The sequence below is a fragment of the Barbus barbus genome (genome assembly GCF_936440315.1).
Source record: "Barbus barbus genome assembly, chromosome: 36".
Classification (NCBI taxonomy): domain Eukaryota; kingdom Metazoa; phylum Chordata; class Actinopteri; order Cypriniformes; family Cyprinidae; genus Barbus; species Barbus barbus.
In genome coordinates, this window is record NC_136714.1 from 1,762,156 (window position 1) to 1,780,818 (window position 18,663).

Below are 18,663 nucleotides of genomic sequence, written 5' to 3' on the forward strand. Positions count from 1 at the left end.
CATAATAATGCTTCCTCCAGTGAAAATGTCCATCCCCTGTTGTCCTCTCACATAAAAATCCACTGTTTCAGTTTGTAAACTGTACTTAATCTGCACATATTTCTCTCCTGATTCAGACCAGATTACTTTTTCACTGGAGGAAGCGTTAATTGCGTTATTGATAATAAATCAGCATATTTTTCTGAAGGATGAAGGGACACTAAAGACTGCAATAATGGCTGATGAAAATTCGGCTTTGCATCACAGAAATAAATTATATTTTGAAGTATATTAAAATAATATATTAAAATTGTAATACTATTTCACAATATCATTTTTTTCTGTATTTTTGATCAAATAAATGCAGCCTTGATGAGCAGAAAAGACTTCTTTAAAAAACTTTAAACATCTTGCTGATCCCGAACTTTTGAATGGCAGTGTACATTTCCTTTGTATCCAGAACTATTGATCCGTTAAGGATTATTTTTGTTTGTTAATAGGTTATTAATGCTATTTTTTTGACAGCTGTAATTAGAACAGAGCGTTCTCAAGCCACTCTGTTAATTAAGCTCCCTTCATGTGTTGTTGAAACAAACAGTGCGACCTGTCACTTGCATCAGTCGCTTTGCCGTTTTGCGGTATTGCATGGAATCAATTGGCTGCTGCACTAATAAAGCTCTTTTCTCTTTTGTGATGAATCTTACAGTGGGCATGAATATTTCAGGCGCACATGCAACTTTGATGGCTCACCCGTATTATCCCCTGTTACTGTATCACCTCCTCTCTGCCTTTGAAACGGAGGAGACACAGTCTTACAGGGACACTCTTCTGTTGCATATGCTCGCAAAGGCTTTTAAAAATATTTTATTTATCGTATACTGCACCTCTTTGTACGGTTATTTCTTTGTGCCATTACTTCAAATGATTTGATTTCTGTGAAATGATGCTTTTTCCCCCCTCTGTGGTCTGCTAGTGGATGTAGGAGGCACCAGGGTTTGTTGTCACAAGGGCTATATATCTCAGTTACTATACAGATTTTAGTCAAAAGTCTAATTATACAAAAGCTTGTTTTTTTTCTAGCAGTGGATAATTTCAAACACCACGTTACAAAAGCCTCTTAAATTAATATAATTTTGGGGAATTCTATCCTTCAATCTAAAGTTTATCATATTTTTATTACTGTTGGCAAACAAGTGAACAGGACAAAACCATACTGACATAAATAGTTCAACCTTCAAAATTCACTTCAAATTCATTATAAAATGACTTTGTTCCCAGAACAACAAAAAAAAAAAAAAAAAAAAAAAAAAAAAAAAAATCATAAATATTAGCTCAAGGGAAAGTTTATGTTTTATATATAATGTATGATTTTGTTAACACTTTACAATACGGTTCCATTAGCGAACATTAGTTAATTACATTATTTAACATGAAAATAAAGCATTTATTAATCTTAGTTCATGTCAATTTCAAAACTTACTAATTCATGTTTAAGATCAAAAGTCGTGTCTGTAAATATTATTTATTCGACCTGAGCTGACATAAACTAAACACTAAGTGCTATTTTTATTATTTAACATTAGCAAAGATTAATAAATACTGTAACAAATGTATTGATCTTTGTTATGTTAGTTAATGCATTAACGTATCTTAACTAATAGGACCTTATTGTAAAATATTACCAAGATTGTTTACACTTTTTTTAAATTTATTTTTTATTTTTAAAATATTTTGTATTTGTGTATTTCATGATTGTTTTCACTTTTAAATGTTATCATTAAAAGCCTTTATAAAGTTTATAATGAATTTGAACTTTTTTTTTTTTTTAAACAAGTTTCAAGTTGTCATTTGCGATTTATATACAATAATTTTATACAAATTATAGAAAGTACAGTTTCTTTTGGGCAACATTTTTCCCTTTTTTCATAATTATTTTTACATTTTGCTATTAAATGGACATTATACGATGCATTTACATTTAAAGCTACATTCAGGTCCACAACACTGCTTTTTGTATTCATTATTATTATTATTATTATTATTATTATTATTTTACTGTGTGTATATACAGTACTATTGCAAATGTGACTTTAATGTGATGACTCTGTAGTAGGCTAGCATGTCTCTTGTCAAGTGTTTCTGTTCACACACACACACACACACACATGTTGGTTTTTGTGGTTTACGGGGACTCTCCATAGGCGTAATGGTTATTATACTGAACAAACTGTGTGTGCTATTGCCCTACACCAACCCTACATCTAAACTTAGCCCTCACAGGAGACTTTGTGCATTTTTAGATTTTCAAAAAAACACCATTTAGTATGTTTTTTAAGCCTTTTGAATTACGGGGACATAGGCAGTGTCCTCATAAACCACCTTCATATTGTAATACCTCTGTCATACCCATGTCATTATACAAATTTTTGTCCTCATAAACCACATAAACACACACACACACGCACACACATACACACACACACACACACACACACACGCACATGTTGGTTTATGTGGTTTATGGGGACTCTCCATAGGCGTAATGGGTTTTATACTGAACAAACTGTGTGTGCTATTGCCCTACACCAACCCTACACCTAAACTTAGCCCTCACAGGAGACTTTGTGCATTTTTAGATTTTCAAAAAAACACCATTTAGTATGTTTTTTAAGCCTTTTGAATTACGGGGACATAGGCAGTGTCCTCATAAACCACCTTCATATTGTAATACCTCTGTCATACCCATGTCATTATACAAATTTTTGTCCTCATAAACCACATAAACACACACACACACGCACACACATACACACACACACACACACACACACACACACGCACATGTTGGTTTATGTGGTTTATGGGGACTCTCCATAGGCGTAATGGGTTTTATACTGAACAAACTGTGTGTGCTATTGCCCTACACCAACCCTACACCTAAACTTAGCCCTCACAGGAGACTTTGTGCAGTTTTAGATTTTCAAAAAACACCATTTAGTACGTTTTTAAGCCTTTTGAATTACAGGGACATAGACAGTGTCCTCATAAACCACCTTCATGTTGTAATACCTCTGTCATACCCATGTCATTATACAAATTTGTGTCCTCATAAACCACATAAACACACACACACACGCACACACATACACACAAACACACACACACACACACACACACACGTTGGTTTATGTGGTTTATGGGGACTCTCCATAGGCGTAATGGTTTTTATACTGAACAAACTGTGTGTGCTATTGCCCTACACCAACCCTACACCTAAACTTAGCCCTCACAGGAGACTTTGTGCAGTTTTAGATTTTCAAAAAACACCATTTAGTACGTTTTTAAGCCTTTTGAATTACAGGGACATAGACAGTGTCCTCATAAACCACCTTCATGTTGTAATACCTCTGTCATACCCATGTCATTATACAAATTTGTGTCCTCATAAACCACATAAACATGCACACTCCTGTGTGTGTGCGTGCGAGTGTGACAGCAGGGCAACAGACACGGGGATCTTCTCAAAAGCAGTGTGTGTGTTATAAATATATATATGCGCTGTGTGACGTCGCAGGCAGTGTGTGTGTGTGTGTGTGTAAGAGAGAGAGAGAGAGCAGCTGAAATAGGGTGAGCTGGAATAGCGGGTCACTCTCAGTTGAAGGATGGAGTGAGAGCGGGTCTGTTCTTCCTTTCACCTGGACTGTGAGGGTCTGTGAGTCTCTGGACACCTATAACGCGCATTTCACGCAGCATTTCCGTCTCCGCGCAGGAACACGACAGGTAACGAGCTACAGTCACTTCATTCTGCGCTGCGTCGCGGAGAGCGCCAGCGGCTTTCCGTCTCCATCGCGCTCTGCGTCCGAACTAGACATGCTTTACGCCGTTTGTTTGTATCGAGTACCTCAACAGGAGTTTTTACTGGACTCTTGGTTTGTGCAGTCAGCGTTTATGTGTCATTGCCTACCTAGACAGTACTTCTGGGCGGCTGTGGGCATCGTTCGCACCGGCTCTGATGCCTAAACATGAGGTCTGGTTAGGCAGCTGCGCGAGCACTGGGTTCACGGTACAGCCGAGATGATTAGTGCATCTGACTCAAACTCTCACACAGCGGCTAGATTCCAGGCTCAGACCATCAGCAGCACACCAGACATTTGATCGGACCAAGTTTTATTACAGCTCATGTTTAATCAGAATTTACCTTAATTTATTCTTATAGAGTAAGCTTTTTATTTCATTGTTTTATCGCATTATTCATAGCCATAAAACATTATAATAGTTTATTATATATAGCCTAGATATATTTCTAGCAATATAATCAATCCTTTTTTCATTTGTTGTGTTGACTGTTTTAAAACGTTATGTGTTATTTTGAGTACATACTTGACACAAATTGTCTAACATTAGTTTGTAGAAAATTAGTAGGAATAACACATTGAGTTGAAAGTAGCACACAATGTGTTGTCCTTAACTAGACAGAGGTGTGTTAAGAAACAGCACAGGCTGTGTTGTTTTTAACATCCTTTTTAAACGTATACATGTGCAATCACATAACTTTGTGACTGAAAAGATGATGCACACCGTGAAACCTTATTGTAACAGAAGAGAACGTAAAAGTGTACTGTAAAAACATTTAATTGGTTGAACGGTAACATATTTGATACATGCAGAATATTGTTGAAGAGTTGCTGTAAGTAAAAGGTATGAATCTCCTTCTAATTCTTGGATAAATTCTGGTCATTCCCAGAACTCCCTGCATGCAAACCATCACATCTGCAATGTGTTATTTATGTTAGTTTATTACATTTTTATAGCATGCATCAGTATTTGAGCTAGCATGATGGTGTTTTGTGTTTGTGTGGGTGACACTTTCCTCTGTCTTTATGTTATTATTAGTCACAGACGGTTACTGGAGGTCACTTTTGGTGAAATTGAAGTCATTATGTTGCGTTCCGCTGTATTGTGTATCTGTTATTATTACAGATTTTAACAGCTCAGATAGGTTGGTATATTAACGTTACATAATTTCAGGCTCTAAAATGTGTGTAAAATCATCATTGTATTTTGTAATGTAATGTTCCGGGGCAGCTGCCAGTTTTTGCCATAAATTTAAGAGAAAAACATTTTTACAGCAAGTGTGTATCGGAAGAAAGACAGTGTACGTTTGGCATAAGAGCTAATGAAATGTCTCACTAGATTTTATTGTGATTTTTATTTTATTGTTATACGAAATTCAATGCTATTATTACCCATAGTACTGTATGTATTGCTTCTGAAACTGTGTTGTGTTGGGACATTCGCTTCAGCTTCAGGACTCAGACTTTACACTGAACTAAACCAATATGGTTTATGCTACAAAAGTAATATGATATCATATCATATTACATATGATATTACCAAGAACATGACTTAAAAGTTTTGTACGTACGTGAACAAGAGCAAAAATTTGACCTGGGTTGTATTTTCTTTTACTTTGTGTGTTTTTGTTCATGTTTTTTGAGGATAAGGGTGTCACACAACCTGTCCATGTAGACATCTGTGTAGTTTGCTTGCCCAAATGTGCTGTAGAGCTTGATTGTATGCAAACGTTTTCCTCTCATTTTTATTTTATTTTATTCCCATCCTTAATAAATTGTGATAAGCCTAGCAGTTGTTTGGCTTTGTGTTCCCTGCTGTCAAAACCATATCAGAACAGACCTGCGACCCGCAGCTGTAGAGCATCCGAGTCGATTACACACTCATATGAACTGATAATAGAGGCACGGGGATGGTGTGATATTTCTGTTTGATTCAAAGATGTGATCTAGTGCATGTAGGTGAATAATCTCAAGCAGAAGAATATAGCATCATTGTGATGCAGTCATACAGAGTGCCGGATTGTTATTCCCAGTCCCAGTTCATCACTTGTTTCAATCCGTATTGAGAATTACTCAGCTGCGGTTCAACGTGTAATCTGCAATCCAACAGGAAGCTCTTGAAAATGTCACACAAGTTATTTTTAACTTTTATAATGCTATTCACGTTCCTGCTGCAATATTTGAAGATGTTTGTTTGGATCCGTGGTCTTTCTTACACAAATATTGTGGAGCTTTTTTTTTTTTTTTTCGTTCACAATCTGTGTTTACCTCTTCTGCAAAGCCTAGATAAACCGTAGATGAACCGTAACAGCTAACGAGTCTTTCTTATTGCAGTGGAGCTACGTGAAAAGACTAGTGTTATTTCCAAATTTCCTCTTCATCCAGTTTATATCAGTAAAGCATTTAAATATTTCTCTTGTTTGGTAATAGACATTAATTGTGTTGGTAATATTCACACCGAGCAGCCTTAGCTTGTGAAATCATCTGTTGTCACTGCTGTTGTCATTTTACATGAGATGTTTGTTCATGTAAAGCCAGATATAATTAGCACAACACAGAATAATTTTATGTCATTACCCAATTTTAGCTGAGTATAATATTGTAAGCTGTACTAGTTCTCCATGCATGAACAACTGATAACTAAACATTTAGGATCGCACAGATTAACCAACCTACAGATTAACTGATGTGATATCATCAGGATTCATATGTAAAGAAAACTAATGGCTTATGCATCAGTTCGTAGAATATTGAATTTCTTGGTGGATGTTATTATATTTATAATAAATCACATTGATTAAATATATTTACTGTTAACATTTGTGACCCTGGACCACAAAACCAGACATAAGGGTACATTTTTTTATGATCTGAAAGCTGAATAAATAAGCGTTCCATTGATGTATGGTTTGTTATGATAGGACAATATTTGGCTGAGATACAACTATTTGAAAATCTGGAATCTGAGGGAGCAAAAAAATCAAAACATTGAGAAAATCACCTTTAAAGTTGTCCAAATGAAGTTCTTAGCAATGCATATTACTAATCAAAAATTAAGTTTTTATATATTTATGGTAGGAAATTGACTAAATATCTTCATGGAACATTTTGAACCATTCAATGTATTTTTGGCTATTGCTATAAATATATCCCAGTGATTTAAGACTGCTTTTGTGGTCCAGGGTCACATTTTACATTCAATTCTTTATAGTTTGACGCTTTTGTGATGAAACACTTACACTTACACACACACACACACACACGCACACACACACACACACACACACACACACGCACGCACGCACACATATAACAATACAAGACTGAAACATGTTCCCATCCAAAATTTACAGACATTAAAAAATGCACATGTGCACTTCCCATATGAAATCCTACACGAAATGTCTACTAAATGTCCAGAAGTTTGAACGTTTTCAGCTCATCAGCATTTTTCTGTAATGCAGAGAGAGCTTGTGCACATGGTTGCCAGATAGGGAAGATAAAGTAAAACACTGGGCAGAAAATGTATTGATTAATGAAAAAGCTTGTTTCAGGATAAATAACCAGCAGGCAAATATTGCAGATGATTGTGCTTAATAAATCTAGAGAAGCAGAACTTAAAATATGATTCATCATGCAGCCCTGTCTAAACCGAACCAACACTGAACTGATTGATCTGAATAATGACACTATTTTTAGTCTTTTAGAAATCCTTCATAGCAGAATATGAATCTCTCCATAATTGCTTTTTCATAATTAATTCCTCTATTTTCTTGTTTATTAGCTGCTTTTACACAATCTGGATTGCATTATCACTATGAAAATAAAGGTGACTTGACCTGACTAGACTATAAATCATCTTAATACAGCATTAGTAAAGCAATGGCTTGAACTCGAATCACAGGCCAAAACTAAATCTTGGTAACACATTTCTATTATATAGTAATTATTATTGCACAAACTGGTAACCAAACGATCATCCAAAGTTTTGCTAAGACTGAAACTGCCAGCTTATGTTTCACTTCAGTTCAAGATGAAATGCATGAAGATCTTTATTTTGACGGGTAGAATAGAAGAATACAAATCACCTGCATTAGCTGCTGCTGTCAGAAGATTCCTCAGCATTAGTGTGGGAAATGACGCTTCATCACCTTATCGTTTTCATGATAAAGCCACGGCAATGTCTGCATGCTTCTAAATGCTGCTGAATGCTGTCTGTATATGGGATGTATGATGCACGAAGAAAAGTGTAGCCTATATCTTAACAGTTTTCCATATCCATGTAGTTGCATTCATTAAAACACATGCATAATACTTATAACCGAGAAAAATGCTGTTTAAGAGTCAGACCATTCTAACTTCCCAAAAGCATTTCATATCAACTACCCATTTATTTTCAGATTTTCTCTTATATTAATTTGTTCTGTATATTCACTAAAAAGAACACATCCTCTTGGGAGTATAGTTATGTTTTATTTTATACACGTATATGCATGATTGTTTGTATGTATTATTTCTATTATCTCTTGAATTATTTTATGCAGCGTTGCTGATTTCAGTGATGGTTATCAGCCTCATCTGAGAGCTTGTGATTAGTTCAATAACTTACCTTGCTCACTGTTAGGGAGGAAATGTTTTTTTGTTTTTTTTTAACAGTAAATTTTTAGAACAGACAGCAACTCTAAATGGATTCAATAAAACAGCACCTATTCGTTATTGATTTGTGTCTCCTCCAGATATTGACTACCTCAGCTGATTCAATTTCAAATTCAACCTGTAGCATATTTTCGTTATTTCTACCTGATTTAACCCATACAAAATATTTGTTGGTGTAAATTGATGTATGTAGATTGGCTCAGTGATGCTATATTTTTGACTTGAATAAAATATATAACTCATATAATTTAGTGGTCTGCCAATGTCAGGTGCTCTAATAGATGCTTTTTAATACGTTTGCAGCATGTTTTCCTCAGTGCATGTATAGCAATGCAGTTTTAAGTTTGTATCTTTGTCTGTTAAAACTGGCCACCAGTATTTCCCTTATGCATACAGGCTCGTCTGACCGAAGTCTAGTCTATCTTTTGGCCATCTAGCAGCTGAACCACAAAACTAAAAGTTACTTGCGGAGGAACATTGTTTTGGCCATGACGTGATTTATGCTTTGGCTCCGTTATTCTGTGCGGATGAATCTGATGGTTACAGATGATCGTTTAATGTCAATAACAACATCAAAACTCTCCTAATAACGAAATATGGATATCTGCAAAATATGTGAAGCAGGGCTGTACGTTAACGTTTTTTGCACATAGCGCTGGTGCAACAGAGGTTGAAAGTTTTGTAGCACAGGCCAAACAGTTGTAGTATAAAAGTATAAAACGTCTGTTATTATGTCTGAAAACAAACACAAGTAATGGAGTTCATCACTTAAACAGGCATTGATGTTCCACACAGAACTCAAAAAATACAAACCATCACAAAAATGTTTTCTTTTTGCTAAAAAGGAGAAACATGTGAATGTCGTCTGTCTGTCTGTCTGTCTGTCTATCTATCTATCTATCTATCTATCTATCTATCTATCTGCCCGTCCGTCTGTCCGTCCCTCCCTCGCTCCATCCATCCATCCATCCATCCATCTATCTATCCTTTTACAGATCCATGCAAATAGTTAAATGCATAATCAGAATACATCAGAAGCATGGCCACATTTTTGCCAGCAAAATTAGATTTAAGATCACACAAATAACATTGCCCTTCATGTTACTTGTTGGTTGATTTTAAGTTAAAAGTTAAGCTGACGTACGGCGTAGTTCACCCAATAATGAAAATTGGCTGAAATATTTTCATTCAACAGAACAGATTCGGAGAAAGGTAGCACTTCATCACTGGCTCACCAATGGATCCTCTGCTGTGAATGGGTACCGTCAGAATGAGAGTCCAATAAAAGTTTTTTTTTTTTTTTTTACAAGCAAACATATTTTTTCTTAACACGATTTGATGCACTTGAGTCTCGTGGATTATTGTGAGGTTTTTATCAGCTGTTTGGACTCTCATTCTGACGGCACCCATTCACTGCAGTGGATCCATTGGTGAACAAGTGATGCAATGTTACATTTCTTCAAATCTGATTAAGTAACAGTTATCTACATCTCAGGTGGTCTGAGGGTGAGGAGATTTTCAGCACATGCTTACCTTTGGGTGAAGTGAACTAGTCCTTTAAAGGTTTCTCATTTAAAGCAATGGGTTACTGAGATGCTTTTGGCGGTAATATAGTGATGTGAATTTCTACTGGATGTGGCAGTATCAGATACATTGGGAGTGTGAAGGGTTTCTGTAATTAGAGCTAGTGTTGATGAGTGTTTGAGTGCTGGTATATGATGTTCATCATGTACACGTTCTTCTTTTGACAGGCTGACGCTGATGGGCTGCTTGGGCATTTGGGCTTTGTCCGTCCTGCTCGGATCTTCCCTATGGCTAGCTTATGGAGTCCGAGCCAGGCCTGGATCTAGAGCTACAGCAAAGGAGCTTCAAGAGGGACTTCAGGTAGTAGTGCGTTTCATTTTCTTTTGTTGTTCATGTTCTGGGACTCAGAGCTAAAATGTTTCAGAGTAGGTTTAGACTTAACCAAGCTATCTGAATCCAAGCCAGTTTAGATCAGCTTCAGCAGAATCACAACTAAAAGTGTGTATGAGGAATCAATTTTAAATAATTTATTATATACCTTTGTATAATTTATTAATTTACATAAAATATATTACATTTATTTAATACTTTATATACAACATTCCCTTTTTATTGATTAAATATCTTGTAATTGAAACAGTAGTATGGGAAATAAAATTAAAAATATGTCTAGTAGAGAACCTAGCCTCAATTAGGATTGGGCGATATGGCCAAAAAATTATATCTCTCTATTTTTTGGCTGAATTGCAGTATACATGTTGATATACATTTAATGTTTTGATAGTGTATGACAAGCCCTCCTCCATATTATTGTAAATGACTTATTGAAATAATATTTTTAATGTTGCCATGAACATAGCCATTGTTACTGATATAGCATTAAAACATAAATAAATAAATAAATAAATCATACATCCATTTTTTATATCATACATACATCATACCCAAATTTTCCCATTGGCCTTTGACCATCATGGCCTCCTTACAATCCCCATATCTACTGACAGTCTCCTCTCCACCAATAAGCTGGTGTGTGGTGGGCGTTCTGGCGCACTATGGCTGCCGTCGCATCATCCGGCCGGAAATGCATGAACCGTATTAAGTAGAATGTGGGAGTAGTTGTGAAAGTAGTCCATTAATCCCTAAGCAAAACTATGCTTCCAGGACAAACAGCATTGATATTTCATCAAATGATGCAGGACGGTTAATGCTCGACAACAATTTTCAGCATCTTTGAAGGGCTAATAAAGCTCCTAATGAGCCTCTTCAGTCTGAAAATGTCATGTCTAATGTAGATGTAGTGGTAGGAATTGTTTGTCCCAGATGAGATCTTGAGGAGTATATCCTTGTCTTCAAGCACACACCGAATACTGGGCGTCATTGTGAGGCCTGCTGGGACTTTTATCGCTAATCACTTCTCAGTGCTGTAAGACAAAGACAAGAGGCATAGCTAAACACCAGCGCAGCAACTCAGGACCAGTGTTGTGCAAGTTACTTCCAAACTGTAATACATTACAGATTACTTGTTACTGTTATTTAAAAGTAATTCCTTACCTTACAATATTACTGTCTCAGAATTGTAATGCGTTACATGACTCCTGTATTACTTTTGAGTTACTTTCACCAAAATATCTACAGAAGTAGAACTTCTAAAATGACAAAATGTACTAGAACCCTGCCCTAATGGCAAAGTGTTTATATTTAGTCCCGGCTTTTTATTAAGTTCATTTAGAAAAAACGTTTGGAGCATTTTTTGTTCATTAAATTAATTTTTTCTTTCTTAAAGTAATGACCAAGCGGCCAGCGGCAGACCGGCAGGCTGATCACAGCTTATGTTTGATCAATTTAGCCTTCTCAAATCATCATGACTTGCCTAAAATAAAATCTATAGATATACTAAAACAGTTCAAGCATATAACAATGTTTAAACGTTAAACCTAGATAAATGTACTGCATCCAGTAGTTTGTGGAAGCTAAAGAGCAGGACATGGAGGCAACAGAGCAATCAATCACATTTCTTTTCAATAGAAACAACTTACGCCATAATTTTTGCTCAGAAAGGTAAGAGTAATACATCATTCGTAACTGTAAAGGGTCTACTTTTATTTGTGTGCACTCACAATATCAACAAAACGTCGTGCTTTTATCTTGAACAGGAGCGCTTCACAAGAAGGAACCTAAAGTCAGCGAATACATGCCTCACAGACATGATAAATATATCTATAGAAAGCTTTAAATTAATACTTAATGAAATAGATAAAAATGAAAACAAAAACTATTTAATACAATCGTTATCCGTGAAGATGCACTTCTCTCTAAAGGCGCGTCTAACGAGGAGATGGCGAATCCTTACTATTTCCCCCGGACACATTCATGGTAATTACTTTTGCTGGGGATTTTGTTTTATTGTGTGTATTTGAAGCAGAACTCTTCATCTGCGCTGACGGCTCGCTGCTGCTGCGGGACACTAAACACCGTCGAGCCGCTCTTGACAGTCGCAGCAGCACAGACTCATGTTGTTTCCAGCAGCGTGGCAATTTTTTTTCATCAATAATTGATGGATGTCTAAAATATAAAGATAAGAAGAAGCCTAAAACAGGCCCGAGGACCGGCCCTCGTCTGAACTATAACGTGAATATTGGCCCGAAGCCCGGGTCTAGGGACGTAAAAAAGTTAGAGCCCGACTTTAAATAAAATAAAATAAATAAATAAAAAAACATTGGGGGCTGAAAGTGTGTTGTAATGCAAGCGTTTCTGAACATGTACCAAGTAAAATATTACTGAAAATGTATTAGTAATGCCTTACACTACTGCGTTACATCAAAAAGTAATACCTTACTGTAAGGTAGGGCCCTATGAATTTGTTTTATTTTGTTTTCCAAATTCCATTTTTTCCCCATTAATTTTTCTGGATTCCTTTTAAAAAAAAAAAATCTGGACTCTGATTTAATGGTTAAATTCTATTTTATTAATCAAAAAGCATGTCTAATTATTTGAAATCTTGAAACTTTTACAATTTATTTAACAGCAATTTATAAGTAAATGTAACAAAATCTATTTTTAGGGCCCTATTAAAGGGCAACTATTATGCTCCTTTTTACAAGATGTAATATTGGCCTTGGGTGTCCCCAGAATGTGTCTGTGAAGTTTCAGCCCAAAATTCCCAACAGATAATTTATTATAACAGCTGGAAAATATAATTTTTGGGGTGTGTCTAAAAACGAGCTGATTTGGAGTGTATAGCTTTAATGCAAATGAGCTGCATATTCCCGCCCCGTCTCCAGAAGAGGGCGTTGCGTATACGTGTCTCTCACTGCATTGCATATCTGCAGCAATAAACAGAAGCAACGTAACTGAGAGCGAGCGAACCGGTGTTCAGCCATACATATGGGAAGTCAAATGCACTGAAAGTGGGACAAAACAGCGCAATGTTTCAGAGCTCGCACGCGGATTAATGGACCAAGCCACGTGACCATATCACCATTTGATTTAATTGTACTGTCCTACTTTAATTTATTAATTCAAAATGTTTTTTTGTTAACAACTGTTTATTAAGTTTTATTTTGTTTATTTGTTTTATTTTTATTGTATGAGGAGGATTCCAACGGTTGACTAGCAATTTTTTTTTGCTGTGAGAGCAGCTAACAGTAAAGATCTTTGTTGGATGGGCAAGGTGAAATCCCAAAAGTCATTCATGAAAAAATGGCACGGAGTCAAACATATCTCAGTACCCAACAAATATGATAGGTCCTGTGAGAGCTGAGACCAAAAAGGTGAGAGAGAGAGGGGCACTCCCAAAAAAATTCACAAACGTGCCTAAAACTCCTTGGGAACAGAGATTACACTTAGGAGAAGATGACAGATTCATATAAAAACGTTTCATTGGAGTCAGGTAAACCCTATGCAGCAATTTCCAATGAATAATTTGGTGATTAGGGTAATTACAGTTTTTGGTACATATCTCGAATCATCATTGACATTTGCAAACAGTAAGTGCATTTCTGCAAAAGCCAGTCTCTTGCTCAAAATACTTAGTTCATCTCAAAAATAAATATCTGTGTCAATGAACATGTCAGTGCCATTAGAATGACAAATCCTTGTGTCATTGTGTGCGGATAAGACAGTCAAATTGCTTAGTCATGTTATCAATATAACAGTGTACTCTGGAAGGATATTCTGATGTAAACTATGGCAACAGTTTGGATGACAGTTACTGTACTGAAATGCAGAAGGCTGCACTTCTTATGTATGCCATATTTCCTTTCAAAAGTACAAATTTACACATTACTGTATGTGGGATATTGATTGAAAGAGACTGTTTCAAAATGTTTGAATTATTGAGGATATGGTCCATCTCCCAATTTTTAGCTGCACCCTTCAGCCATTGTAAGGCCATGATTGACAACATTATTTCATCTGATATGCACCTCTGTCCTTGGCCTCTTCTTCCTCTTCCTCTGTTTTGCCTCTGTACACTTCCATGCATTCTTACTCCTCTTCTTCCTCTCGGCTGTTGTCCCTAATTGTTCTCTGGATGTTCATCCATCGTCATTGTAACTTTTGTGTTGTCCTCTGTCTATATATGCTTCCTTATATCTTATATGCTATATATCCAATTGAAGGGTCATGAAATGCACCTTTGAGCTATTTCAGAGAACTGGTTTATAATTGGTTGATCTATATTCTCTTCATTAGTGAGAGTCAAGATTCACTTGCACAATTCATGGCAAATTTACAAAAAGTCTAATAGAGATGTGTAGAAAATATGCTTGACAGTTTATGACAACTAGATCAACCATTTTGCATTTAATGACTTATACGATGAACTAATGACTAGATGTTTTGAGGGGTAAGACAATAGCAGTATCTATATAATACATTTTGATCAACATGACATATTACTGTATTTGCGACATTCAGGTGGTGCAGGGAAAAATCACTACACTAAATTACACTACCTCTACTAAATGACTATCTACATTTACAGACATTAAGCTTTATGAGAACGACTTATTTAAAGCCTGTATAGAACACAGACTGACAGTATGAAAATAAACAGAGATCTGTAAGTGCAGCTGTTAGTTCAGTGGAGCATATGCTGTAAAAAGCCCTTAGCCTGAATCCAGCGCCATGTCAATCTCTCAACCTTCTAGTGTTAACACCCTAACCCCACGAACTAACCCCACTTTTTATTATTAAAGTTATTAAGGTATTAAATATTAATGGATATATAGTGCCGGCATCCAGTGGCCATATTTGTAGCCACTTCATAAGTTTTTAACCTAGTATGTTTGTATGTTGCATTGATGTTGCAGTGCTTCTCAATTACTTTTGTGTCAGAACCCATGTTTTACATCCAGCAGCGAGTGCAACACAGCATTGAGCCAGAACTCCTTATTGCACAAGGGAAACTGAATAAACACAGCAGTATGCCAGATTATTAACACAATATAGGTTTTGGCCGAACAGGAACTGACAAATTTCTAAATGTTGTAAAAACAGCAGCAGAAGATAATATTATAGTCTGTGCAATACTCACATTTTATTATTTTAACATTAAGCATTGTTTTCTGTCTGTGAACTCATGAGAACACACCTGAGAAATAGCGTTGAAACCATCTTTTTCTCCTCAGAGGTGTAAAACAAAAAGAGTTAAACAGTTTGCTGTATACCATATAATAAAACTTTCAAATGACAGTTAACTACTTAATTTAAAGGGATAGTTCAGCCAATAAATAAAATAAATGCTGCTCATTTACTCATCCAAGATCACTTTTTAAAATTTTCAGCAGATTTTTGAGTTCTCTCAACTTATTTTTGTAAGAGATTCTCAACTTTTTGTAGTATAAACTTAAAACAACAAGTTGATGAAACTGTGATAAAAAGTGGTTAAGTAATATCAAATTCTTAAAAATCATTTTAACACTGCTTACCAAAAAGCGATAAAGCATGGGTCTCAATGGATGTTTAAAAAAACAAACAATATTTTCAGTTCATTTTCTGGATCTGATTGATTCAAACAATCCTCTCTTGGTCTAAACTATCAATGAAAGCCTAAGATAATGACTTTGACATACATTTGTTCAATGAATATCTGATCATTTGAATGGTCTTTGCAGGTGTTTCATATAAATATTTCTCAATTTAGTTATAGTTTTTTTATTATAAATTATAGTGTTCATTTTTACTTTTAAGGGAAGGGATGAATGGAGAATGGGGGAAACTCTCCAAATTGTAAGTAACAGACTTCCCACTCTTTTGTTTTGATTCAGTAATAATTGATTGTGAACTCGTTCAATATACACATCACACAAATCACGCATCTCTGTGACTTGCAAAAACAATACTGTTTTTGTTTTTTATTGCAAATTGAGTGACATACTCAATGTCACCTCACACATTGTTAAAGCAGTTACGATAGTATCATAGACAATAAATATCGCACATCCCTAGTTGCAAGTAAATGTGGCACAACCCTTTTGAAACATCTTGTTCTCCATGCTCAGCTAAATGTGCAAACTGAACTGGTGTGGCTTCTCTTTCAAACAGCTTGATTTTTTTGATGAGAGCTGCAGAAAGCACATCAGACCGTGCATGAAGCAATTCCTACAGTGTTATCAGAAATACAGGTGCAAAAAGAGAGCTGCTCTCAAGAGCAAAGATCCCTCTAAAATTGTAATGGTCCTGGCTAACTTCCACTGGAACATTAATGAGGATCTACATTCCTCTACAGCTGAAGATCAGCCACGGGGAAACTGAAGTGGCCAGCATCTGTAGAGATGCATGAGTGATGGTGATGTGACAGAGAATGCAGCTCTCTGAGCCTGGAGGAGATCAGGGCTCTGATCTCTGATCAAGATGGTCAGCATGGAGGATATGGATGATGGATGTTCCCATATTTATGAATTATATCTTAATATTTTCCCTTTTTCTTTTGCAGCAATATGGAGGAGCTGAAAATAAAGTCAAGCAAAGTAAGTCCAAACTTATATTTATAAGGATGTTCCTTGTGCATTCTGGTTCAAGCATGCTATGGGAACTGTTGCTTTAGCCTCAAGAAGTTGAAATTTGTTGGAACAATGGCTAACAATGGCTAACTGCTATTTAAATTGACTATTTAAGTTGTGCATCAGCCTGGGGTGCTTCCATCATCTTCTTTAAGTTTGTCTTAAAATCAGTGGCCTAACTGTGAGTGGCACCGTGCATGAGATGGCTAATGGAAAACCAAAGGATACTTTAGGGATCTCAGGGATCTAGTTTGGGATCATGGGTTGATACACTAGGGAATTCTGGTTGATTGTAGGTATTATATTGGCTGTTATGTGTCTCAAACAGGCCAGTGCCGCTCTACATGTCACTTATGTGTCTCTGGTAGTGCTGTGCAGCAGTAATGATTTCTGTATTGATTGCAGCGCGTGCTTTGACCTTGCCAAATCAAAAACAACCTTTCGACATCTTTGTGGCCATTGTATTGGAACGAAATGATTGTCTGAGAGCTGTTGTAGCTAGCAAACGAACACATTCAAATACAAGGGTGTTATTAAATAGTATTAGTGAAATTCAGTGTACTTATAGAGAGTTCACTTTCATGACCAGGTCAAATTAACACTTTTACTTTAAAATACATTTTAAATCATTATGTTTTAACAATCCTTTCTTGTGCTGTAAATGCTTTAAAAAGTACACTTATTTTGATGTATTGACTTACTAAATCACATGCAAAGTACTTGATTATGTTTTTAACTGTAGTGTAGTTCATAAAACATTTAAAGTTAATGTATTTTTTAAATGTCCTAAATTGCAACCTTATCATTATGAATGTTTAATTACGAATATATTTAAACTCATGACATGACAGTTAAAATAGAAATGTCATTAAAGTATATTTTTGTTTAACATAATGCTTGTCAGTATATTCAGATGTATACTTCAACCAAAAGTTTGTCAGTGAAAGTGTACTTCTTTTTCACAAGTCGATGGTCTTTTTATGCAGTTATTTATCATACCTGTAATAAATTAATAATTAAATGAGTAAATAATGCCTGAATTCTTCAATGCATAGTTTGTAGAACATTTTTTTATTTTTTTTTGTGGGGACGTAACTGTTCGTGATGTACTGTGACAAGTGTGCGCATTATGTGTAGCTGTCTTTGTGTGTTATGCGCACCTTCTGTGAAAATGAATTTCCTCTCTGAGGACAAATCAATTATCTATCTATCTAGAAACAGCAATGTTAAAGGAGGAACTGCTTTTAATGTTTTAGCATGTTTATTTGGATTTGAACTACGTTTGCAAAGGATCTCTTACTTTCATGGATTTACACCTGGCTGAGCGTAGCAGATCAAAAGCTTAACAAAAATCAGTTGGAGAAAAAGTTTCCCATCATTTGTGGTGCAGACAGACAGACAACTTCTCCAGTGTGTCAGAAATATGCAAATGATGTGTTGATTTTCCCTTAGGGACTAATTATTCACTGGCTTCGGACTAAACTTAACAAAACATCCAATGGCATGTTTGATTTTCTTTCCGCGGCTGGCATCACGTTACCTTCTCATGTGCGCGCATCTGCGTATCGCGGCGCGTTATCTCACTTTCCCTGCCTTCCAGAGAGGTCTCTTTGTTGTCATGTCTGTGCATCTTGCTTCCAAAG

The 18,663-nt window shown here is 35.9% G+C and overlaps 1 protein-coding gene across 1 annotated transcript in view; it reads left to right on the forward strand.

Annotated features, from left to right (window-relative positions):
* The first annotated feature begins 3,626 nt into the window (after nt 1-3,626).
* Nucleotides 3,627-18,663, forward strand: part of LOC306855938 (follistatin-related protein 4-like) — a 195,764-nt gene continuing 180,727 nt past the window's right edge. Inside the window, exons 1-3 of the mRNA XM_079394909.1 lie at nt 3,627-3,759; nt 10,241-10,373; nt 16,954-16,987. Of these exons, the coding sequence (XP_079251035.1) occupies nt 10,251-10,373; nt 16,954-16,987 (157 nt within the window). The 5' untranslated portion in view covers nt 3,627-3,759; nt 10,241-10,250. The remainder of the gene's footprint in view (nt 3,760-10,240; nt 10,374-16,953; nt 16,988-18,663) is intronic.